This window comes from Danio rerio, chromosome 16, assembly GCF_049306965.1.
Source record: "Danio rerio strain Tuebingen ecotype United States chromosome 16, GRCz12tu, whole genome shotgun sequence".
In the NCBI taxonomy this organism is placed as follows: domain Eukaryota; kingdom Metazoa; phylum Chordata; class Actinopteri; order Cypriniformes; family Danionidae; genus Danio; species Danio rerio.
The window spans coordinates 13,303,846-13,331,571 of record NC_133191.1 but is presented as its reverse complement, the minus strand read 5'-3'; the positions used below and the strand labels follow the sequence as shown (position 1 = coordinate 13,331,571).

At 38.1% G+C, this 27,726-nt stretch overlaps 2 protein-coding genes across 4 annotated transcripts in view; both read left to right on the top strand.

Annotated features, from left to right (window-relative positions):
* cacng7b (calcium channel, voltage-dependent, gamma subunit 7b) overlaps positions 1 to 3,431 on the top strand; it is a 41,288-nt gene extending 37,857 nt beyond the window's left edge. For both annotated transcript variants that reach the window (XM_001342843.7, XM_073925931.1), the window contains exon 6: positions 2,372 to 3,431. In XM_001342843.7, the coding sequence (XP_001342879.2) occupies positions 2,372 to 2,842 (471 nt within the window). In that variant the 3' untranslated portion in view covers positions 2,843 to 3,431. The remainder of the gene's footprint in view (positions 1 to 2,371) is intronic.
* Positions 3,432 to 12,690: 9,259 nt separating this feature from the next.
* Positions 12,691 to 27,726, top strand: part of cacng8b (calcium channel, voltage-dependent, gamma subunit 8b) — a 71,550-nt gene continuing 56,514 nt past the window's right edge. For both annotated transcript variants that reach the window (XM_001342886.8, XM_073925928.1), the window contains exon 1: positions 12,691 to 12,948. The gene's annotated coding sequence lies outside the window, so the exon portion shown is untranslated. The remainder of the gene's footprint in view (positions 12,949 to 27,726) is intronic.

The window sequence follows — 27,726 nt, the reverse complement described above, 5'->3', positions numbered from 1 at the left end:
AAAAGACAATTAAAACAGATCTTATGCCTCTTTGGGGTGGCACTGAATACAGGCCCGGATTGGCTAATCGGGAGGACCGGGAGAATTCCCGGTGGGCCGGTCCGTTTTTTGGCCGCGAGGGCCGGTGTCCCTAGCTCCAGAATCTGTTGCTCTAAGCAGTCACACTTTTTAAATTAATTTATTTATTTACTTGACCGCAGTCTTCTTATTCATTAATTTAATACAGCTCTCTGCTCTTTTCATATATAACCAGCCTGCAGGTTCATAATGTTATAAGTCACTTCTCATTATACAACCGTTGTGGCCCAGTGGTTAGCATGTTAGATTACAACGTCGCCAACCCGGGTTTGATCCTCGCCTGAGTAAATTATTATTTTCATTTTTATTGTTGAGACATTTAATACTGTTTGGGTTGTCGAACATTTGAAGTTCTAAAGCAGCTGTTTTCTCAAAAAAAAAAAAAAAAAAGACGTGATAGTGTAATTAGAAACTGAATTGGAAATGACCTTATTTTAATATAGTCAGTCGTGAACTGAGGTGGGCCGGTCTGAGGCTTGAAACTCCAGGGCTGAAAAGGAGTCCCACTCCGGCCCTGACTGAATATGTGTATGATCTTGCATTCTGGATTATAATGACTCAATGAATACATTTATATGGACTTAAGTAATCGAATTATTTGCCTTAATCTGAATAAGACAGTAACATGATTAACGTGTTTACATGAGTTGCTTTTTGAATGTTCATCTCATGATCACATTTTACATGTTATAGCACATAGATGGATTGACGTCATGTATTTTCAGGTGTTTCATTTTGAATTTGTTGAATTTGAATGCAGACCAGCAGTTTCACTTTCATTCAGGAACATTTCATGCATGCCCCACGCGACAAACAAGATATTGGATATGAACTGCTGGAAGAGTGTTGTTTTAATGGAATTTATACCTCACAACGTTTGGGAAAAAAACCTCCGCATTGATGCAGGTGTTTGTGGCCTTTCACTCAAACTCGGTAGGTGCAGAGAATAGTGTCAAAAAGCCATGTGTGTATGGACTATTCGGTCGCAAAATGCGGTGAAAATCCTATACAATGATAATAATTTGATTGAGGTGTTTACATGTCTGTACTGCACTTCAATAATGCTACTAAAATAGGCATACTCCATATGTCTTAATTCGATTTCTGTTTAGTTCGTTTATGACTTTAGTCGGATTGAGCTAATCAAAATCACTGTTTACATGTGGGCTTCTAATCAAAGTATTGTCTTAATAGTATTAAAATCAGATTGTCTGTGTCTAAATGTACTCAATGACTATAGAAATTTCATGGCACGCCAGACAGGAAGTTCTATGAAGAAAATGGCAGGAAAAGGAAAAAAAAAGAAAAGGAAAAAAAGGAAAAGAAAAAAATCCAGGAAGACTAAGCCCTGCCTCGCCACATCTTTCCATTTTTTTATACATTTCTCTCGAGACCAGTTTTAGTTTTACAGTATAATGAAGTTGTTTTTCTGTCCATCAGATACCCAGCATAAGATGTTAATATTAAGTTAGATTTAGGTTGTGACATCAGGTGACCAAAATTCTATGTCTAGCTATCGTCTAAAGACGTTATTTTGATGTCCAATATTGATGTCAAATGATGTTGATATTTGGTTGAATTTAGTTTGTGTTTGATTGTGACCAAAATCCAACGTCGAGCTTACATCTTAAACCAACGTCATATTGACGTTTATACTGCGTTTATACTTTTATACTCAAATATACGTTTATACTCAAATACTGACCTTTATTCATCAGGTATGGCAACCAAAATCCAACGTCTGATAGATGTAATAGTGGTAACTTCCACATAACGTCAAGCTGTAACATCATAAGACGTTGATATTTGGTTGATTTTAGGTTGGACGTTGGACATTGACATTGGCCTGACATTGCGTTTTGACGTCAACCCAATTTGCATTTCCAAACAAAATGCAACGTCTCCATGACATTGGGATACAACGTCATTTTGGCATCCTGTGCCTGCTGGGTAGATTTAAATAAAGTCCCTTTAAGGCAAGTCATTTCAGCAGCCATCTTTAAACACATCTCGGGCAGTATGCTCAGGTATTTTGTCTGAATTGGGAAACATCAAACTCTCCAAAACTGCCTGCCAAACTTACCATTGAGTTTCATATTAAAAATCACCAATAAAATTAATCAACAACAGTGTCTTTACAAACTTTTGCCCGATCAAAAAGATAACAGTGACATGTCTTGTGTATTCTATAGTCTTTGATTTAAAACCGATTTTTTTTCCTGGACATGTAGAATGTGGCAGTTATGGATCATCATAGAATTAATCTCTCTCTTGTTGTCTCGATGTTGTCCAGGGCGCTGGTGTGATGTCAGTGTATCTTTTCATGAAGCGTTATGCAGAGGAGGAGATGTATCGGCCTCACCCCACTCTCTATCGCCCCCGTCTTTCCGAGGGCAGTGACTACAGCGGTCAGTATCTTCACCCAGAGACCTGGCCTCCACCTCAGCGAGCACGCAGCGCCTCTGAGATCTCCAGCGACATCTCCATCCAACTCACCCAGAACCCACAGCACCCATCCAAGGCCAGTGGGCAGCAGGGCACGTCCTCTCCAGGAATCACCGCCGCCTCCAGTCCCGCCTCAGGAACTGGATACCAGCTGCCATCTCCAGGTTCTGCCGCTCCATACCCACACAACCACCCCCTCCACCCCGGGGCGCACGGCCCAGCTGCGGCATCACAGGCCATGCCCATGTCCGCTCCGCCCGCTGCTGTGCCACCGCCACACTACCACACACACATGCGCATGAGCGCCTCGCCATGCTAAAGAGAAAGTTTATAGCGCACTCGTTTTTCATTGAGATGATGCATAGTACATAAAAAGAAACAAAAACTACAGTGTAAGGCAAGATATAGTTTTTTATATGAGGAAAGGAAGTAAAATACTGTTTGTAACAAAGGCCTCTTTTTAAGACTGAATGTCGTTGTGAATTTGTAGCATATTAAACTGCACTGGATCGAAAGAACATTTGACAATCACACACAACTGACGATTCATTTATGTAGACGTACACTTTAGAGCAAATAAGAGATCTGTAACTATTGCCTTGACTTCTGTAGATGATTTAATAAAAGCATTTTAGTTTATATCATGGGATCTGTGAATTGTTAGTTTTAGTGTTGTCATCATATGCTAAAGTGGGAATTACTTATTAACCCATTTTAAATGCTGAACATATTGTTTGGATTTGAAATGATAGAGGGTTTCTTTAAGAGAGTTTAGAAATATTGAATATTTCTTGTGTAAATATTGTGTAGGCCACTGTTGTGTTTGGGCTGTGATTTGATTCACTGCCTTTCTGGAGAATGTTAAAATATTTGGTGAGAAAATACTAAATTAAAATGATTTAAACGCTCTTATTTTGTAAGAGTCTTCAATCCATTTGTCATCTTATGTAGGTCTACCACTAAAAAAAAAAAAAAAAGCACATAGTTTACAGCGCCCTCTAGTGGTTAAGAGGCTGTACTGAAACTGCAGCTTTATGAGAAGCTCTGTCCATGGTTATAAAATCATTCTGCTTAATGCAGCAATAAAAAAATATTATATATATATATATATATATATATATATATATATATATATATATATATATATATATATATATATATATATATATATATATATATATATATATATATATATTAGCTCTACCCATGCAGCATAAATGTGAATGAACATGATGAATGACACCTTAAAGTATGTTAACCAGATTTAATCTAGAATGAAATTAACCACCTATTGTTAAAATGAGAGCAATTATTCCGTTTTTTGAAACCACATAATTTGCATGATTTAATTGTATGTGTGTGAGGTAATTAGGTGTAAAATTAAGTACTATAATATGCATTGATCTCAAAGCTGCAGGGAATCATTTCTGCACCAACACACATAATTGCAGCTATAATAATCAGTTTCAAACTGTTTTTACTTATTTTCTATTTGTTAAACATTTTTAAAGCCCCACCCCCAACTCTGGCTTTAGCTGAGCAGTCTTACTTTTCCAAACATTACAAGTGAGACTAAAAAACATTATTGTTATTGATCCAAACAGGACTTCTAAACCTCTTTTTTGTCTGTCAGTCAAACACAAATAAAACCTCACCTCAAACTCGCAGATTTGATTGAGTCAACATGGTTGAGCTGAGCATAATTTATTTCCAAATATGTGAAGTACAAAAATGCGACTTGTGGAAACGAGCAGATTTCCTGAACATACCCCTTTTTCTTTTGGTCAAACTCATGTACATATAGTCGCGCCCTAAACTCACAGTTTTGGTTTAGCCACAGTGGTTAAGCTAAGCCTTATTCTGCATTCACACTGGCAACAAAGTCACTGCATCCCTTCATTTGTTCCCTTAGGGCAGAGATGTCCCAACTCGGTTCTGGATGGCCGGTGTCCTGCTGAGTTTAGCTCCAACTTGCTTCAACACACCTGCCAGGAAGTTTCTAGTATATTTAGTAGAGCTTGATTAGCTGGCTCAGGTGTGTTTGATTAGGTTTGAAGCTAAAGTCTCCAGGACACCGGCTCTCCAGAACCGAGTTTGGACACCCCTGCTTTAGGGTAATCCCTGTTGCCATTTCAAAGTGTGAAGGAGGTTTACATCAACATACATCTCATTCCTTAATTTTGACCGAGGAAGCTAGTCAGCTTCATATTCACTCCAGCAACTATATATACCAGAATGCAATGCGATTGTGATGTCACAACTATGTAGTTCCAAAGTGCTCAAGGGTTTAGGCCATCCATTCAAACCTATTCTAAGCTGACAGAGGATCATATGAGCTCTCTTGATGCTCGTATTGTCTGTCACTCACAAAGTCGCTCCTCATTTGCATACAGTTCAAAGATTCTAAACTGTCACTTAATTGACAAGCCCACATCCAGTCACTAAAGGTTGCCCTCCATTGAAATGAATGGTAGATTGTTACTCTGTTTGTTGCTGCTAGTGTGAATGCGTCAGAAATCACCTAAGCTGCATCTGAAACAGCATACTTTCATACTATACAGTACGCTAAAATCAGTATCCGAGCTGAGTAGTATGTCCGAATTCATAGAATTTGAAAATCAGTACGCGAGAAGTAACTGGATGACTTACTACTTCCGGCGAGATTCTGAAGTGTGCATCCTATCCCATGATGCCCTGCGAGAGAATTATTGAATGGAAGTGAAGCAACACAACTGATGCAGGTAGGTCACGTGACCATGACAAAATGATGGATGCAGTAAGTCCGAATTCCATTCATACTTTTCACATTCATACATCATCACAGCCATGTCGCCCTGCAGCCCAAGACCGGTTACTCACTGAAGCTAAGCAGGGCTGAGCCTGGTCAGTACCTGGATGGGAGACTACTAGTGAACACTAGGTTGCTGTTGGAAGTGGTGTTAGTGAGGCCAGCAGGGGGCGCTCAACCTGTGGTCTGTGTGAGTCCTAATGCCCCAGTAAAAGTGAAGGGGACACTACACTGTCAGTGGGCGCCGTCTTTCGGATGAGACGTTAAACCGAGGTCCTGACTCTCTGTGGTCATTAAAAATCTCATGGCACTTCTCGTGAAAGAGCAGGGGTGTAACCCCGGTGTCCTGGTCAAAGTCCCTCTATCGGCCATTACGATCATGGCCTCCCAATCATCCCTTTCCACCGAATTGGCTCTAACACTGTCTCTCCTCTCCACCAATAGCTGGTGTGTGGTGAGCGCATTTTTTTTTTTCCAAATATGTTAGGTCAACCCCTTTTTTCTATTTGTTAAACACCCTCAGACAAAGCCCCGCCCCAATCTCACATCTCTGGTTGAGCAAAGAAATTTTTCATTCCTTAATTCGTTTTCCACCACTTTTCCGGGGCCAGGTTGCAGGGGCAGCAGTCTTAGGAGAGAACCCCTAACTTCCCTCTTCCCAGAAACTTCCTCCAGCTCCTTCTGGGCGATCCCGAGGCCAGCCAAGAGACATAGGCCCTGCAGCGTGTCCTGGATCTTTCCCGAGGCCTCCTCCCGGGGGGACATGCCTGGAACACCTCCCTAGATAGGCATCTGAAACAGATGTTGAGCCATCTCAGCTGACTTCTCTCGATGTGGAGAGCAGCGGCTCTACTCCGAACTCCTCCCGGGTGACAGAGCTCATCACCTTATCCATAAGAGTGCGCACTGCCACCCTGCGAGGGAAACTCATTTCGCCCGCTTTTATCTGAGATCTTGTCCTTTCGGTCATGACTCAAAGCTCATGACCATAGGTGAGAGTAGGAACATAGATTGACCTGTAAATCGAGAGTTTTGCCTTTCGGCTCAGCTCCTTCTTTACCAGAACGGACTGATACATCGACCGCATTACTGCTGCCGCTGCACAAATCCACCTGTCAATCTCACGTTCCAAAGTTCATTAAAAGTTCTTCATTAAATATGTAAAGCAGTGAACTGCCACTAGTGGCAACAAACAGAACTGCAGAAATAATTATCATTTTCAAACAGGTTTCCTGAACACTCATAAAGAGCCACCCAAATCACAGCTATGGTTTAGCCAAAATCATCAAGCAAAGCATATATATATCTTCCAATGCCACAACTTAACTCTTAAACAAAAACACATTTTACTGAGCCAATGACTGTGGTCAGCCTGTTTAGTAATAGAAATGTTTTACCACGCTACACATTTGTAACATGGTGATGTAAATAAAGGTGTGCGGAGCTCGCTTACAGTCGCTGCGCTATAAAGGGAGAGTAAACATATTTCCATGAAAAGACAGACTAAGGCTTTAAACAACAGAGCAATGTGGATGTGTATATTTGCGTGTGTATTTTCTGCACTGGGACTGTTAAGTGCTTCTCTGCTCTGCGGTTCATCGTTCCATTGCCTGAGGGAAGCGTGCAGTCCAATTGATCAAAACTGCCTCTACATCTCTCTCTCTCTTTCTATTTCTATCTCTGCATGTTTATATTTGAGTAGGATGTCATAACAGTCACATTTCAGTGAGTCCTTTCACCAAGGTGTTGCACTTGTGACCGTGCACGTTTCAACGCAACAGCTAATATACTCTGTCTGTGTGTATGTGTGTGTGTTAGTTTGTGCTTACATGAGGGGGTGGGGGAAACTGCCCGTGTGTGTCAGTCAAGAAGAGTTGGATATAGCTCTCTTTTCACCAACATTACTGCATGAAAGAGCTGTCACCCGGCATTAGCCATTCCATGCTCCGCGTGTGTGAGTGAGAGAAGTGGAGAAGGAAAATGAACATGAATATCGGTCCAGAAAACCTTTGAAGGTCGTAGTTCACTGTACTAATGCACAGAGTTAGGTCATTTGACAGTCTGCTTAATGAGGAACGCATCTTGGCTATGCCGACATGCTCGCAATCAATGACAGGCCAAAAATTAACAATTAAAAAAGGAGCAAACTCTCTCTTGGTTCGAAACTGGCTAGTCTTTTCACAGAAATGCCATCACGTTTTCATTCAACCTCAGATTATTTTATCCACATCCGCATGTGCTGCACAAACACCCCCCTTCCCCCCACCACACACACACACACACACACACAAAGTGAGTCTTTATTGATCTCTAAAATGACAGAAAGCATAAGAAATAGACTCTCACCAGCTCGAAGCCAATTTTGAAGCATCTGTCGCATTCAACCTGCCATTTTTCACTTCCCTCCCTCCATTCACCCTCCTCTCCGTGTCTCTCGCTCTCTCTCTCTCTCCCTCTGCGGAACTCAGCGCTCTTTCTCAGGCTGGATAACGTTGCATTTCATTAGCAGTGCGGTACTAGCATCATTTCCAAGATGCCTGTTTTTGTCATTTCATAAAATAAAAAAACATGGATTGAACATGATTTTGTTATAATGGTGACTTGACATTGGCTTGCTGATGATTTTAATTCATAACACATTTTCCCTTTTTTACATTTTCATTAACACATTATTTTCTCTTTTTTTTCATGGTAGAGAACCCCACACTGATTGTAAGAAACATATTCAGAATAATATCAGAATGATTAAGTAAAGGTAACCCTGTCTCGACCCCAAAACCAGTCATAAGTGTCAACTTTTCATTTTTTAATTGAGATTTATACATGGCTAACATAAATCTAATTTTCCTTGTTGTATGGTTTGTAAAATATGATATTATCTGGCTTAAATACAACTATTTGAGGGCGAGGCAGTGGCGCAGTAGGTAGTGCTGTCGCATCACAGCAAGAAGGTCGCTGTTTCGAGCCTCGGCTCAGTTGGCGTTTTTGTGTGGAGTTTGCATGTTCTCCCTGCCTTTGCGTGGGTTTCCTCCGGGTGCTGCGGTTTCCCCCACAGTCCAAAGACATGTGGTACAGGTGAATTGGGTAGGCTTAATTGTCCGTAGTGTATGAGTGTGTGTGTGAATGTTTGTGTGGATGTTTCCCAGAGATGGGTTGCGGCTGGAAGGGCATCCGCTGTGTAAACTAGCTGGATAAGTTGGTGGTTCATTCCGCTGTGGTGACCCTGGATTAATAAAGGGACTAAGCCGACAAGAAAATGAATGAATGAATGAACAACTATTTAAAAATATACAATCATTGGGTTATAAATATCGAAATACTGAGAAAATTGCTTTTAAGTTTGTTCACACCTAGCTGATAATTGATTATAAAGTGTGTTTCGCATGTTGTCCCAGGATACAGACCTAAGCTCATAAGATCCTCAAGCTCAGGGATCACTCTTGTTTGCTGGGCGAGAGGGAAGTTTGAGCTCAAGTAGGCCTCAAGAACTCCCCTGCTATTTATGGCTGATGACAAATTAGAGATTGCTATGGAAAGATGTACTGCTGATTAAGAGCTCATCTATGGTGGTAATTTGGTTTGGTCCAATCACATAGTTTTTGGACTGTGGGAGGAAATCAGGAAGAACCCAGGGGAAACCCATGCGAGCGCGTAATGTGTAAACTCTACACAGAAGCATCAACTGGCTTGTTAGAGACCTGGACCAGCTGTGAGGCAACAGTGCTGCCCTATCGTGGAAATGAAAGGAGGAGTAAGGGTGGAAGGGGGGATTCTTCAAGTCGAAGATTATTAAGGTAAGGAACTCTGGTTATTTATAATGAGTTAGGAATCATCCGATTGGTGAATGATGCATTAGCTAATGTGGGACCAGCTGCGGTCAATCATAAGCATGTGATCCTCTCGAAACTGGTTTATAAATAAACTTCACTTTGAATTAAGTTCTTAGCAATGTGTATTACAATCAAAAATTATGTTTATGACAGGAAATTTACTAAATGTTTGATAAAACAATTTTTTTAATATCCTAATGATTTATAGCATAAAAGAAAAACAAATAGTTTTGATGTTTTTTTTTTTATTCTGTATAAACTGAGCCAATATTCTTTTTTTGTTCATGTAAACACTTTACGTTTTAGTCAGAATATCTTCTATAACTGGGCATATTATGAATATTTATACCAATGGGGAGCTGTTGTTTAATTGAATGCGTGATTTTTATTGGTTGATAAATGTCCTAGGTGGGTGATGAGGTGATGCATTGGGTAGCGCTGTACACACAGCAAAAAGGTCCCTGTGTGGAGTTTGCATGTTCTCCCTGTGTTCACATGGGTTCCCTCCAAGTGCTCTGGTTTCACCCACAATTCCAAAGACATACGGTACAGGTGAATTGGGTAAGCTAAACTGCTGTGGCGACCCCTCATCAATAAAGGGACTAAGCAGTAAAGAAAATGAATGAAAGAATGAATGTGTCCTTATTTTCAGTGACACTGGTTCCAAAAGTACTTTCTCCATTAATATTTTACCCCCATCTGAATTTAAAAAAAAATACATTAAAAAGCCATGTGTCATGGACCAAACCGAAAAGCTTCTAAACAACACAAGTTTTGATTTGAAGAATAAAACTGCATTAAAATCTGACAAATTTGAGGTTGTGTATTAAACTTGAACAACACTACAATCCACTGCAATGCAAATGACACAATTACATAAAAAATTCCAAACAAAACTATTTATTAAAAGTAGATGACTGTATATGAATACACTATAATGACAATTACTGTATATCATTTGTAGAGCGTCATGGAAGTGGGTGGAGCTCAGAATCTCTTGGTGTGTTTTGCTGTGAAGGGTGCAGATGCAAGCGGAGCTGCATGTAATGCTTTTAATGTGCACACCTAATTCCTCACAGTGACGTCATTAACTCCATTGACTGCGTGTCTCAGCTTGCATATGCAAGTGTGCAGTCAGATACTACTGGTTTTGCTCACTGTTGTTTACAAAATTCTCCACAGAAATAGCAAAAATACCCAATAATATCTATGCAGCCTTTATGATGCAAGCTGAGATTGAATCACTCAGCGATGCATTGTCAGACACAATGCACTCAAATGGAGCGAGTGACTTCACTGTGATGGGTAGGGTTAGGGGTGGGGTTAGGTAAGCCCATTAAAAAAGCATTGGATGCAGCTCAGATTGCACTGCACCAGGTCTGCATCCAGACCCCTCTCAAAATATCTGCAGATTCTGTCTGGCCCTATTCATGGGTAATTTTCTATGCAAGATCTGCTAGTATAAGCTAATGCTTTGAAAAAAAAAAGTTGAATTAATGCAAACGTATGGATTTCACAAAAGCACATATAATCAATTAACAACCTCAGAACTTACAACAGCTTTACTTGGGATAAGAAAACTGTTGCACTCTATTATTTTCAGAAAATGTGCTGCAGACAGGTCTCAGTGGCATTACAGCTCCATATAATTTTGCTAAATGGTTTCTGCTACTTTTAAAGGTCCAACAACTGCAAAATAAATTAAAAAATAAATAAATAAATAAATAAAATAAATAAATAAATAAATAAATAAATAAATAAATAAATAAATAAAATGAGTAAACACTCAAAGATATTAACCAACAAATAGGTATATTAAACAATAGGATTACAGTTTTTCTCAGTCGCTTTGATGCATTTCACACAACACTAATTATATTTGCAGAACAGTTAATGCATTTCTTAAAACAATTAGCACAAACTGCAAAACCTAGTTGATAGCCTGCAAAAGTGTGTCACTTGCTCAAATAGGATCTCATTCCTCAAAAGCAAGTATTCGTATCAATGAAAGTGTCAGTGTCCTCAAGATGAAAAGCCCTGACACCATTGTTCATGAACAAGATAGTCAAATGGCTTTGTCATGTTTTCATTATGACAGTTTACTCTGTACAGTTTTTGCAATGCAAAAAAGTCAGATTTTGGTGACACTGAAAATGCTCAAGACAGCACTATATACTGTTTGCACAGCCATTTGAAAACTCCAGAAAAGTTAGGCATCACTGCATTTAGTGAGGTATCTGAGAAAAAGAAACTGCATATGCTTGTTTCACATTTTTACTGCACTTGCTCTTTGCAATTTTAATTTATACACGGCATTGCACAAAATAATAAATACAACCTTATTTACAACTAACAGAAACGTCCTTTGGGTAAAGCTTTGCACAACAATATTGCAGTATATAATGGAACTGAAATTACAACATACACCGGTCTGTAAATCATTCATGAAACTGTTCAGAAGACATTTTCAGGAAAAAAAATAAAAAATTATTTATTTATTTATTTATTTTTATAAAATTTGCAGATTTTGGCAACAAGTTCAACATTTTTGTGTATGATGTCTCAAGTGGTGAAATGAGGACTAGCATTCACAAGTTTAGCTGATTTTGACTAACATAACATAAGCAAAATAATGTTATGAAACGGCAGAGAGTTGTATAAAAAGCAAATGATGCAAGTCCAAAAGCATTCGCAATTTGTTGGAAGGAATGAGATACTGCTACTATGATGTGCACAAATGAATAACTGTTTTGAGAAATGCATTACCTGTTGAGCAAATGTGTTGTGGGAAATACACCAAAGTGACTGACAAAACAAAAAAACTGTAAATAAGATTGCAAGAACAAAATTAGGAATGAATAGATAGATAGATAGATAGATAGATAGACAGACAGACAGACAGACAGACAGACAGACAGACAGACAGATATATAGACAGACAGACAGACAGACAGACAGACAGACAGACGATAGATAGATAGATAGATAGATAGATAGATAGATAGATAGATAGATAGATAGATAGATAGATAGATAGATAGATAGATAGATAGATAGATAGATAGATAGATAGATAGATAGATAGATAGATAGATAGATAGATAGATAATTGAGTATTTGCAACAGAGAAACAAGTTGTCATTAGATCTTTTGGAATATGTTAAATATCAAGGAATATTCCAAATAGTCTTATGTAAAACTAGGTGCCTGTAAATGTTGTCAGTGTAAATGGGACTTCATATCGTACTGTTTGTGGGAACATTTAGTTCCCAAAATTGTGAATGATCTGTTTCAGGTGATGTTTGAGTGTGTCGGTAGTGTGGGGAGGGAAAGCAATTTCAAAAACACAATGGCGCGAATATTTTGTCTGGTCTGTCAGAATTTGGTATGCGACAAGTTGCTTACGACTCACTCTCTCTCGTTCTTTCTCTCTCTGACACACACATACACACGCACACAGGGTAAGAAAAGGGACGGATAGAGCGAGTGAAGGGTTGTGCGCGGGCGGGGGAGACGCAGTCGCGCACACGTATTGGCTACACGCGCTCTAGACAAATCCGTGCTCGAGTGACGTGGGGACGTGTGCGCGCTGAATATCTCCTATACACTATCAGTCTTGAGAGAGAATCGCGTTTGTAACTTCTATTTTTATAACCGCAATTATTTGACGACGCGAGACGAGCAAACCCCATCAGTTGTTTTCTTTTCTAACTCGTTTGCGGTCCATTTCTCTTGATATGCAATTATCTCTCCTCGTCTTCCTCTTTGGGAACGCGACGGTCTTCAAACAGGAGACAAACTAAACTGGTAAGCGAAAAAAATCTCAGATTCTCTGTAGTCTGCGTGTGTGCTCGCGATGTTTTCTTCTTTTTGAGGGATGTTTGGATGTTCCGACGGCATGTGTGTGTCCATGTGGAAGTGGAATGTAAAAAGCGGAATCAATCGATGCCAAACTGCAAGCTTGCAAGCTGAGCTGTCGATTCGCCCGCAATTTTTTGGTGGTCTCTGCAAAATGTTTGTTCAATCTGAGGGAAACGTGATAAATGAAATCGTCTTCGTTGTGCATCTGCAAGCGCATCCTCGCATTCATTATGCATGTGCAGCATAAACTGTCCTTATCTGGAGCTCGATTAAGCAAACGCCACTGATGTACTTCTAGAGCAGGTCTGTCGCGGCTCTTCGGACACATCCAGTCCGTTTAGCCTTTTGAAGCGCCAATGAAGGGCTTTTTTTTTCAGAGAAAGGCGTCCATTTTCGGTGTCGGTGGATGGAGGGCTCCTGTAATGAATGCACTGCGGCTCGCATCAGCGCTCAGCCTCCCCCCTGTCAACTCCCACACTTCACCCTGACCATTTATCTGATCTCAGTGATCACGAGCCCGGACCTTTTCACAGCCCTGCTCGGACATGTTTGATCCATGCTCTTCACTCACGTCATGTGACCTCAGGAAACAAGGCTCTTGCTGTCAAGAGGCCTCTATTTCTGCATTAGGCGATGATCAAAGGGAAAGATGCACCTGTCACACACTGATGTTAAAGGCCCCCCGCTGTGGAAATGTGTTTTAATGTAGGCTAATTATGCAAACACGTTTTATGTTATTTGAGCTGAAAGAATGGAATGCTAAATGCAGTGAAATCCAATAGTGAAGCAGTATTATTTTGGGCAATTTTGAGACAGTGAATATTCTTCAAACATTGCACAATTTGTTCTTCTTTAGAAAAAGTTTTTTATTTAATATTATTTTTTATTAGCAGTTACCAACATTAGGTTGGTGTAAGCTGCAGTTTCACATTTCTTAAACTTTAGGTTATTGGTGTTGAACATCAAATGTTAAACCACATGTAAGTGACACACAGTGTACTAAAATGCATAAGAAGCCATTCTCGGTTTGGAAGTTGATTAATGAAAATGTAGTAAAAGATGCAAAATAATATTAATTTGAGCAAGTTTTTGTTTTGTTTTTGAAGTAGAAAATATAAAAATATTTACAGTTGAAGTCAGAATTTTTAGCCCCCCTTTGATTCATTTATTTTTTAAAATATTTTCCAAATGATGTTTAACACAGCAAGGAAATTTTCACTGTTTTTCTAATATTATTTTTTTCGTTCAGAGAAAGTCTTATTTGTTTTATTTCGGCTAGAATAAAAGCAGTTTTTGATTTTTTTTAATTAACCATTTTAAGGTCAAAATTATTAGCCCCTTTAAGCTATATTTGTTTTTGATAGTCTACAGAACAAACCATCATTATACAGTGTGTTGCCTAATTACCCTAACCTACCTAGTTAACCTAATTAACCTAGTTAAGCCTTTAAATGTCACTTTAAGCTGTATAGAAGTGTCTTGAAAAATATCTAGTAAAATAGTATTTACAGTCATCATGGCAAAGATAAAATAAATCAGTTTTTAGAAATGAGTTATTAAAACTATTATGTTTAGAAATGAGTTAAAAAATCTCTCCGTTAAACAGAAATTGTGGAAAAAATAAACAGGGTTTGCTAATAAGAGGGCTAATAATTCTGACTTCAACTGTATACTCCAAATGTATTCCAAAACATACTCCTATAATCTTTATTTAAAACTACAATATCATAAGGGTCATTTTTATCGCAATGTGGTACACTCTAAAATAAAAACGCAATCACTATATGCACCTTCAGGGGATTTCAATTATTTACAAGAGTCTTTCTTCTGGTAAGAAAAATAAAAACCTGTAACCACCGACTTCCATAGTAGGAAAAGCAAATACACTGGAGGTCAATGGTTACAGGTTTTTAAAACATTCCAGAAGATCTTCATTTGTGTTTAACTGAAGAAAGAAACTCATAAGTAGGCCCACACGGAATCTGTGTGGAATCCCTTCATTGAGTCTATTTATTTACTTAAATGTTATTGTGTAAATTTATATTTATTCGTTTTTTTAATAATTTCAGTAATAATATAGACTAATATGAAAATGTTCATTTATTTACAATGCAGTTTATAAAGTAATATTTTGTGTTTATTAGTAGTTATATGACAAACTTGCTTTGTTTACTAAATAAGTGGATCTAACTGGATTTGCATTGTAAACATTATATACAAGTTAAAAAGGCATTATCTTTTATTTCATATATTACGTTTTTAGTTATGGTACTCCTAAAATCTTTCGGGATAAATCCACAAAATTCTCCACAGAAATAGCAAAAAATGTTCGCAGATTCAGTCTGGCCCTACTTATAGTATACTAATGTTTATAATCTACTTTATAAGTAAAGGTTAAGTAAATGATGGCAGAATTATCATTTTCGTGTGAACTATCCCTTAAAGTCATGATGTGACCTTTGGTTTACTACTTATTTTATCTTAAAAAATATTAATAGCTGTAACACATTTGGTGTATGTTTACCATTACAGACAATATGGCAAAAATTGTTTTCAAAACTAATTTTTACATTAAGGAAGTGATAGATAAACTGTAAAATATACAAAGCGAAGACCGTAAAGACAAGCATTAATTTAAACATTACATTTTGAAGCAGAAAAACCTAAATAAAAATGTTTTTGTAAAAACATAATTCAATAACTTTTATGTACAACACCATTTTTCACAGCAATATTCACTGCAGCATTTTGAAACCCTGCAACAGATTCCTGTCAACTCGCACATTATGACAGCATTTTATATCTGCAATATGACTATTTGACTTGATCAGTCAACATGTGACAATATGCTTCTCATTCAGTGTCATATTATGTGTTTCACTGCTAAAAATGAATCAGACAGCACAAGCTATTGATGGCAGTAGCGCCAGTCTTTGGCACAGAAATCTTAATGAGCGAGCTTGTGTGCTCAGAGGAAGCCTAAGATGAGCTTCCACAGTTTACATGGCCTATGACCACACAGAAGTGTTTTAATGAAAGAAAGCACCTGGTCAGGGCTCAGGTTGCATCGCTCTCCTTTAGAGGATTCTGTTTAAGCAGATTGTGTCTCCTGGGATCAAATTATGTAATACTCTGAAGAGTCCTGTGTCAGCATTACTGTACCAACACCATTTCCCCACGATCTATACAGGAGCTGAGAGCATTTCAGATTATAACAAAGGAAAAGAAACCCCTGGCAGACAGCCTTTTGGCAATTATTAAAGAGCGAACCACCGACTGGGACTATCTGCTTTATTCTCTGTGTAATTTAAGAGAGTGAAGTGTAAAAATAAGGCGTCCTGCAGCTGTAATGCTTCAGACATATAAATGACAGATTCTATCTTTGCAGGAAGCCTCTGCGTATAGAGCTGCACAATTCTGGATGAGCTAAGTCACTGCTGTTGTGTATAAAATAGAGATCGCTGTGATCAGAGGTGTCTCCGTATTATGAATAGACTGCGTAAAAGGGTTAGTTCATGCAAAAGTGAAAATTCTGTCATTAATTACCACCCTCATTTCATTCCAATTCCCTGAGTAATTTGTTCGTCTTCGGAAACACAAATTTAGATATTTTAGATGGAATATGAGAGCTCCCTTATCTTTCATAAACATTAATGGTACAGAGATGTTCAAAATCCAGAAAAGGAGCTAAAAAACATTGTTTAGTTTGACTGCTGTGCTATATGTGACTGCAGCTGTAATTATACAGTATGTACACTACCTGACAAAAGTCTTGTCGCCTATCCAAGTTTTAGGAACAGCAAACAGTAACTTGACTTCTTGTTGATCATTTGGTATCAAATTTGGTTGCTTGAAAGTCAAAGGCCTCTAGATTATGCTTATTTTACCAAAATAAAATGTGATCATGCCTTGATTTTTAATTATTTAAATAGAACAGTGAGGTCTGAGTTTGCTTAGACAAACGTCGTCACTTAACAGAATAATGTACAGTAGAAAATAATGATGAAGTTGGAAAATAATTAATATTACGTGTGACTCCCATGAGCTTGGAGGACTGCATCCATACATCTCTGCAATGACTCAATAACTTATTAATAAAGTCATCTGGAATGGCAGAGAAAGCGTTCTTGCACAACTACTAGAGTTCAAGATTCTTTGTATTCATCTTTAATGCCTCCTCCATCATCTTACCACAGACCTGCTCAATAATGTTCAGTTCAGGAGTTCACACTTGCATTCGTTTAAGTATAAAGCATATTTGGCGTGCTGTCCGGGGGGAGGGCTCTGAGCTCGAGGAGACACTCCGACTCGAGTTATTCCCCTTATCAGGAAACAAAGAGGAGTTGGGATTCGAGCGAAGTATCTAGCCCGGCCCCAGAACGCTCCCCCTGGGAATGCAATGCAAGAGGTGAGGTGACGGGGTGGTGAAGGTATGCTAAAATCGTGAGATGCTGCAGGTAAGACAGCTTCGGTATATAGGGGTTTGCTCAGAAACTGATTTGATGATGGGAAAATTGTCAATGACGTATTCGATACTGAAACTTCTGCGCATGCTCCTCCCGAAATTTGTTTACAAAACATCACATCTGGTGACTGGAGCATCTTGACCTCCTTTGCTTTCAGGACTTTGATGTGGAGGCTGAAGTGTTAGAAGGAGTGCTATCCTGCTGAAGAATTTGCCCTCTTGTAGTTGGTAATATAATGGGCAGCACAAATTTGATACCGCAGGCTGTTGATGTTGCCATCCGCTCTGCAGATCTCTCATACATCCCCATACTGAATGTAACCCTAAACCATGGTTTTTCCTTCACCAATCTTAACTGATTTCTATTATTTCAAGAATCTTGCGTCCATGCGGGTTCCAATAGGTCTTCTGCAGTATTTGTGATTATTGGGATGCAGTTCAACAGATGATTCATCTGAAAAATCTAGCTTCTGGCGCCCCCCAAATGATCAACTAGAAGTCAAGTCATTATTTTTTGCTTTGGGTTCAATGACTAAACTTTTGTCAGGTAGTGTAGTTGCAGGGCTGCACATTATATCATTTCAGCATCAATCTGCAAAAGTCACATCACAGAATGTGCTATGTTGAGTCAGGATTATAGCTGTCCAAGAGCCACAGTTCAGAACACATCAGATTTGTGTAGTCACTTAAGCATTTAATTATAATGAAAGTTTATCATCTGCATGTGTTTTTAAGGCCTGTGTCTCTGTGATCTTTCAAGGGAGTTTAAAGATACTGTGAAGTGCTTTGAAATGTGCATTTTTATTAGTTTAAACTGAAACGTGAAGACAGGGCAGGACATGGAGTAGCTCCTCCCCTTTTTGAAAACAGCAAGTAGCGTCTGTCATAGCTTTGCCATCGAGAGCTCCAGCACAGCAAATGAGAAGCATCTTGAAGGTTGTGGGACATGTCAGATACAAGAGAGCGTTTGATTCGTCAAAAGATTTGATTAGATACTAAAGGTGATGGCAAAAATCTATATTAATCTATTTAGACAAGTGCAAACTGCAAGCATTGGATGTTTATATCTTCTAAATAAAAAATAAATTGTCACTCTTTTGGTGCACACTAACTTATAGATATCCTTACATAGTGATACTAAAATCTTACTAACATCTAAAAACGTTATTTTAAAGAAACCCTACCATTTGTAATAAACTCTACTAAAGATTAATTTATATAATAGTTCAAACACTAAACACTATACAGTGTTATTTCACTTTTGGATATTCAATTTCTGCACCTGAATATGTGTTGACTCCCCAGAAAAAAACATGCTTGATTTTTTATTTTTTTTTGCTTTGCTCTACATTCCAAATTAATGAGTTCCTTCTAAACAAAGCTATTCAAGTCATCTGGTGAATTAATTTTGTAATGTATCTCACAGAGAATTACATTGTCATATGTTTTTAAAATAGCTTGCAGCCCTTTTATGAAGCTCCCAGAACCCTTTTTTGCACTAAAATGGCTTTATTCGGCAATGACTTCTCTTCTGCATCAGGCCAGGGTGCGTGTTTACTACAGGCAAGTAAACACAGATGCTGTATGCTGCATAGGCAGCTCTCAGATTGCATCTAAAATACTTTCATTTGTGTTCTGAAGATGAACTGAGGTCTCAGGGAATTGGAACAGCATTAGGGCAATTAATACATTTAATTACATTTGAATTAATACATTTAAAACATTTTTGGGTCAACTAACCATTTAAGAATTAACTAGAGATTTCAAATACATCATTTGCTGTCATTTTAAATTAGTGATGGGTCGTTCTTGAATGATTCGTGCATTTTGAACCAACTTTCAATATGACACGGGAACTACGAGTCATCTCAGGGAGTGATTCGTTCATTCCTCGGGTTTGAGTCATTCTGTCACATGATGAACGAACGACTCAAGAACCAGAAGACTCGAAAGGTGAACTAATTATCATGGTTCCTATCGGCTCAAGCAGGTCGCACACCAGAAGCGCCGCTCGGCGGCGCGCCACACCATGCATTTTAAAATTCTAAACATAGGTTTCTATCAGGATACACACACCGGCGCCGCAAGTCAGCAGCTGTCGGCGGCGCCCGGCCACGGCTCAGGACGCAGTTCATTTTTCAGCCGTGCCATAGAGCGCCATCTGATTAGTTTCATGTTGAATATTATTCGAATGTGCGCATCTGGTGTGCGATACTTTAAACTGTCTTGTGCGCGCCGTGTCGCGGTGCCGAGCGGCGCTTCTGGTGTGCGACCTCTTCAGACTGTGTACATTGGTTAAGATTATATGTTACTGTTAAGCAGGTCGCACACCAGTAGCGCCGCTCGGCGCCGCGACACGGCACGTACATGACAGTTTAAAGTATCACACACCAGACGCGCACATTCGAATGATATTTAACATGAAACTAATCAGATGGCGCTCTGTGGCGCGGCTGAAAAATGAACTGCATCCTGAGCCGTGGCCGGGCGCCGCCAGCAGCCGCCGACTTGTGGCGCCGGTGTGTGTATCCTGATAGAAACCTATGTTTAGAATTCTAAAATACATGGCGCTGCGTGGCGCTGCGCGGCGCGCCGCCAAGCGGCGCTTCTGGTGTGCGACCTGCTTAACTCTAACGTGAACGAACCACTGACATTTGAAGACATAAAGAGGTGAGCTGAGCAAAGAGACAACAATACCTTCATAGACAAAAGAGCAGGTAAACATTGAATTATTATTATCTCCTTCTTATAGTATTCTATTTATGACTTATTTGTCGTGTGATAAACCTTTTGGGCTAGTTGTAGATGTGTTTGGAAGCAATTCGTAACATTTTAATAATATTTTGGCAAATTGAACCAAATGAATGAAATGACTCGAAAAAAGATTTGTTCATATCGATAAACAAGACTCAAAGATCCATGTCAGTAAAATAATCCGAACTACCAATTACTATCTCAAATATTCAAATATTATAACATTCAAAGTATTATTTATAAATCTCAATTTAAATAAATGACCACTGATTTATTATAACTTCCCGAGTTTAATTACTGGATGAATTACTTTAAAGATTCTCTTGAAAAAACTGTTCAGTGACAAATAAAAAGTTATTGTAACAGCTCCAGCCTTTATTTAAAGCATTAGGTTGTATTCAAACTGTGATTTTGATTTTACCAGACATCCGTGTTCATATCCAAACTATGACTTAAGTGACAATTTTGATGTTTAAACAGACACGATAATACTAGGTTAAAAGACTAAAGCTGCAGTCACACTGTAATTTGTGCTTGTGAAATTCTGTTTTAAGTTGCTGTGAAAAGGGGCAAGATTAAACAAGATAAATAGATATTAAAAAAGCTAGCGATTTTTCCATTGAAATTTCTGTACACAGAGGTCATGTTTTGGTTTTCAATTGGTCTTACACGGTCACGTGGTGCATTGTTTATCGGTCAGAGTTCACCAAGCTTGAATTTTTCAACGCAGCGAACATCTAAACTTGTCGCTGTGCTTGCATTTCCAGTTTGTCATATTTGCATGTGTATGAATGAAAGTCTATGGGGAGAAAAGTGCAGTGTGACCATGGCTTTAGACTAAGGCCGTACTCTCACTATGTACAGTTGCCTCGAACCGGGCCAAAGCACGCTTTTCCCCCCTCCCGTCTCCCCTGACTGCCCGCACTCACACTACAATCGGACCTTTTGTCGCTCATAAACAATCATAAAGCCCTCGTGCTGCAGGAATGAGGAGGTCTGCTGAAGGTGCGCAGCTGTCGTGCAGTGAGGTGTCTGCGCCTTTAATAATCTAGGGCAGTTTGCGTTCATTGAACAGTAAGAATGATTAATAAATCCATATGAAACAGTCCCTTAAAGTCACGTCTCGCTTTCAGTTTCAGGCTTTGGTGCGTTTTGCACTCACACTACAAACGTACCGCGCCAAAGCCCAAGTGAACCGTGCTCAGGCCCACCTCTTCCAATCGGGCCAACCTGAGCCCGATTCAGCGCAATCACACTTTTTAAACGATCCAGGAAATGGGCCTGGGCACGGTTTGGATAGCATAGTGTGAGTAGGCCCTAAAGCAGTTTCTTAACCATACATTATGTCTGCAGTATCTAGTAGATTTGAATGTATTTTAAGAATTGCATGGTTGTTTGAATCAAGATCCAACTCGATTAATCGTGTAGCTCTGCCTCGGTGTGAATTGAAACAAATTGTGAAATGTGATTGAGATCTGTTTTTGCAGTTGGCTACTCTTCACTATGCCATCCCATAAAAAGCACGTTGTGTTATTCGTGACACTTGTTCTGTCCCACTAGACCAATACAGCTTTTAAAACAGTCATACTGCAGCACACAAACAAAGTGGAGTGAACTGACCTCTCATACCCCCCGATCAATGCTCAATATGGCAGAGCCATATCCTCACGACTCGGGAAAAAGAGTTTTTCTCTTTTGTCGATGGAGGTTAAAGCCTTTTAGAGAGCTGTTGTTTATATGCAGATTGTTTTTGGTCAGTGCGGTTAAGGTCCTGTTCAGATAAGGGCCCTTTATATTGTTGTGGCTTTTAAACAGACAGTGACATCATATGAGTCAGGCAACATCTGTTTGCAGTGCGGTTACTTTTACCCTAGTGAAATGATGCAATAGTACTAATTTTAATTTTGTTTTTGGCACAGATGAATGGTGTCTTTTTACCGCAGTGTTTTTTTTAAGTTAGTTTTGAAAATTGTAGTTTTGAATCATACATTGAAATCTGGCATCCACATGCAGTATGTAACACACATACACACACACACACACATGCACACACACACGCACACACACACACACACACACACACACACACACACACACACACACACACACACACACACACACACACACACACACACACACACACACACACACACACACACATTTTGTTAAAATGCACCAAAATACATTGCCTATGTTCACAAATGGATAAAAATATTAATGTTCAAAATGGGGTGTACTGTTGTAATGCTGAGCACTGTAATGTAATATAATATAATATAATATAATATAATATAATATAATTAATATATGTAGCACTTTATGTCAAGGTTAACTTTAATACTTTTATTAATCTTATTAATTCCGTATTTACTTATTCACTGTTAAATTCCAATATTTTATCTGTTAATAATATGTAATGGAGATGAGCTAACATTAAGAATATAACGGGAATATACAGCATTTTAAAATGTATTTAAAAATCATATTTTAGTACAATTTTGCAATATCATTGTTATACAGTTTTTGATCAAATATGTACAGTACATTAAGGTCACTGACGTTTTAGAATAAATTAATTTGGTCTAAAAAATTTATTTTTCAAATAATTTTGTGCACACTTAGTGTGATCAAATGGATGCTTTTTTAGGAATGGATGTTAATTTGGGAATAATGCATTGTTGGATCAATACATTGGTTCATACATTTTCATTTCAATGCTAGTATGGACTCAAAATGAACAGCCTCCACATACACCAACAGTTCCTTTGAATTGTCCTTAGAGCTGTGATAATTAACTCTCCTTTTCAATGCTCCCAACTGGGACTGAAACTTTCACTGAATGAGAATCCTCTGCTTTAAATACAGAAGAGAGGAAGAGAGTGCAAGACTGTGATCATTTGTTCCCTTCATGCAAAGTCATCAAAAAAACCTATAGCAAGCTGCACAGCAATAGAAAATATGATTCATTCAGTCAGTTCATACGTTTCCATTCTGGATCTCAAAAGGAATTAGAAAACAAGGTAATGGTGCTTGTTTAGAGACTCTGTTAATTGCTTGTGGGTGGAGACACGGACATCTAGGTTAAACATAGAAAATGAATATCCTCTCTCGCACTCGTCCTCTGAGCTTCCTACACGGTTACAGCGAGCATAGCTGGAACTATATTATCGTTCATCGTTCATTGAGCAACTGCCTCACGGCAAATGATCTTTATGTTGGAAGTTCATCTGAAAAGAACTTAACTGAAATAAAAGAAGCATGGATTTATTATAGGGAATATCCCTGAGCAGAAATTCTCATACTTTGCCAGTAGCCTGCTATAGTACATTCCATTTAAACACCTATCAGATGCTTTTGCGATGATGTTAGAGCAGGTGTGAGACATTCTTTGGTGGGACACAAATTTAATTCATGGACACTCCATTCTCCAAAGCTGCATATATTTGATTACAAACATAATAAACTGCTGTTTTACATTGATACCTTTTAAAAAGGTGATTATAACACTTATTATAATGTTTTATTTCATGAATTATATGTCAAAAGAACTGCATTTACTTAAATCTTTCATATTACTACATTGTAAAAAGCCATTTGTTAATTAACATTAAAATAGTTAGTAAACCCGTTGCCTTAAAAGCAACAAGTTGACTTTAAAAAGTGAGTAAATTCAACATACCTTGAAATGGTTGACTTTTTTAATTAGCCATATAAATCATTTACCTACTCTTTTTAAGGCAATGAGTTTACTTACTATTTTAAGTAAAGCTAACAAATAATTTACTGGTAATTTACTCAACCTCAGGTCAGTTGAACTATTTAGAAGATTTTGGTCTTTGATTTTTTACAGTTAGCTAACAACAGTTTTAGAGTCAAAAAATATTTAAACGTTTTAGATCACACAAAAGGCGAAGCAGTGGCGCAGTAGGTAGTGCTGTCGCCTCACAGCAACAAGGTCGCTGGGTCGGTGGTTCGAGCCTTGGCTCAGTTAGCGTTTCTGTGTGGGGTATGCATGTTCTCCCTGTTTTAGCATGGGTTTTCTCCAGGTGCTCCAGTTTCCCCCACAGTCCGAAGACATGCGGTACAGGTGAATTGGGTAGGCTAAATTGTCCGTAGTGTATGAGTGTGTTTGTGAATGTGTGTGTGGATGTTTCCCAGAGATGGGTTGTGGCTGGAAAAGCATCTGCTGTGTAAAAACTTGCTGGATAAGTTGGCGGTTCATTCCGCTGTGGCGACCCCGGATTAATAAAGGGACTAAGCCTGCAAGAAAAAGAATATATGAATGAATGAGATCACACAAAAATTGTTATTAATTACTCATCATCATCATGTTGTTCCCCCTTTTTTATCTGAGAGCTCCCACATCTTCGAAATACAGCAATGATTCCAGATTTGTTTAAAGTTACCAAAAACACTTCCCTAAAACAGGTTAAATGCCTTTTGTGGTTCAATCGTAATATTATCAAGATACAAGAAAACAAATACAAGAAAAATAATGTTATTTTTGCTTTATGTGCACACAAAAGTATTCTTGCAGATTGATAATACAGTGGTCCCTCGTAAATTGCGGGTGTTACATTCCAAAAATAGCCCGCAATAGGTAAAATCCACCAATTAGTCAGCTTTAGTTTTTACAATTATTATAGATGTTTTAAGGCTGTAAAACCACCCACTACACTATTTTCTCAGATAAGCATTAACATTTTCACACTTTTATCTCTTGTTTAAACACTCGCATAACTTCTACCTTGCTTTAGCCTGTCCTGAAGTCCAACTTTTTGTGTGATGGTTAGCATCCTTCTCTGCCTTTTGGGTGCTACCGCAGGTGCCTTTAACGTTGCAGAATACTTCATCGACATTATGGAGTTCGTTGGGGAGAAATCTTGCAAACTTACAGTCAAGCACTTCAGTCACACTGCTAGCTATAAATTTGGCAAGCTAAACCTATTCTGTACTGTACAGGAGACATGGCACGAAGGAGATTGATTGACAATGGTCTACTGCCAATCAGAACGCAGAACACAATGCGCTATAAAAAAAAAATATGTACAAAAAAAATCTGTGAAACTGTGAGACCACGAAAGGTGAATCGGGTTATGGTGAGGGACCACTGTTTTACAGTTGTACCACTAAAGGCATATGCTCTTTTTTGGGGAAGTGTTTGTACCTTTCTAGTACAGTTTCTTCTCCTCAGTGTCAGTATATTGTGCACATTTACTGTACAAACACTGTGCAGTGACAGATAGCTTTCTAGATGCAACTTTCTCTGTTTGAAACAAAGCACATTTGTACTCGAGGTATTATGTCAGCTGTGCGAGCGAGCGTAACAAGAACATGCGCCCTATACTGACACTGAGGAGAAGAAACTGTTGAATAAAGTCATTACTTATGCTTTATTTGCGCACAAGCATTTTCTCATAGCTTGATGATAATGTAATCGAACCACTGAGGATTCTGTTTTCTGGACTTTAAAAGAGTCAAGACCATTGCTAGTAACACTTTACAATATAGGGCTGGGAAATATGGCAAACATGCAATCTCGATAATTATTTTCCATATTGAACGATAAATAAACATATTTCGATAACAGTTGTTAATGCTTCCAGATTTAAAAGTTTACCCCAACAATGACTGAAGCCACAAAAATTAGAGGATCTATTAAATGACAATATTTTTGACCAATAATTTTCAGTGGCTAATAAATCGATACATCTCTAATATCAACACATTCATAAAGATAAGAGAAGGCATGCGGTAATCGTGAACTTACTTTAACAACAACAGTGGTTAAGGATGAGTTGATGATGATGTGCCCCTACAAATAAAGTCATGACATAATGATACATTAACAGCTCATGAGTTCATGTTGGTGACATTTAGATTGAACTTAAATGTTAATTAATACATTAATGTTTATACATGAACTCTTGTGACCCATGTTGTAATTAAAGATAGTTCATGATTAGCGCATACATTAACTTATCATTAATTTAGTACAAAGGAGTGTTTAGTTTACATATGAAATCATCATTATTCTTGTACTGTTATTGTAATATTGTAATAGTGTTACCCTATTATTCTTTATTAAGAATGAGGGAGCGCTCAGATTTCTCCTAAAATATCTCAATTTCTATTCTGAAGATGAACAAAAGTCTCTGGGATCGGAATGACATAAGGATGAGTAATTAATAACAACTGGATACAATTTTTTGAGTGAACTAACCCTTTAAGGGAAATAAATAAATAAACAAATAAATAAATAAACAAACATGTGGGTCATGGCAATGAATTCAGCTCTTACGAGTAAAACTATTAGATCTGTGCAAGAAACTAAAGATTAAGTCAAGCAATTTAACATTTATTCCAAAGCCTTGTCAAAGAAATACAGAATGACCACAGATTTTTTAACTGTATACAGGTTCAAATTTATCTTTGTTTTTTTCGTTGCAAAAAAAAAGTGTAAATGTTTTTTTGTTTTTTGTTTTTATCTATTTAATCCACTGAATCATTTATTTCTAGTCTGATTCCTTTAATCAATTATTTATTCAGTTTATAAATATTTACCGTTAATAAAAATAAAAGTAGATTTCTTTATTCTCCAGCATGGGATTATTAAACTGTAAGCCATCCCGTGCTTTGACTGTTTAATTTGAATCTTTTAAGGTGACCTCCTCCTGAAAGCTTCACATGCCTATGCATATAAATAGCATGCAAATTGCCTCCACTCTGATAGATTATGAATTCACTACTGGCTGGTTCATCATAGCTCTTCTCACAAACGTACACACTCTTCCCTTTATAATATTGGTTCATAATGCGGTGTAGAGCTTGACGGTTAAGAGAGATTGTGCAGAGAGTCATCACCATTGTGTTTAAATCACCGAGCAGATATACTGTAAGTCACTTTGTATAATCGTTTAAACTATATGACTGATTAGTTATGAATACTCTGTTTTAAAGCGCAGAACAAGGACAATTCAATTCAGTTTTAGGGAGAAGTGTGATTTGAAATGTACGCTTTGTTTAATTTTCGTAAATCACGCTTCAAAGAGGTCTGCTTTTTGTTGTTTAAAAATGAACACAGGTGTCAGACTAACCTAAGTCTGTCAGCTCAGATGGGACTCAAACACCCTTTGTTCTGGCAAGCTGTAATATGATTGGCTATTATTTTGGTGTAATGCTGAAGTAGGTTTGCAGACATTTAATGTCAAAAGACTGTAATCAAGGGTCTGGTTTCTGTAAATGGGGCTGTTTTCATAATATTGGCCTAAGCTGAAAAAAGGTTACTGTTAATATGTATAATAACAAAAAATACTTGGTGTATTGTTTTATTGTATATACATCTTTATTCATTCATTCATTCATATTATTTCGGCTTAGTCCCTTATTTATCAGAGGTCGCCACAGCGGAATCAGCTGTCTACTATTCCAAGCATATGTTTTACACAGCGAATGCCCATTACAACACCCATAAACTCTCATATACAAACACACACTCATACACT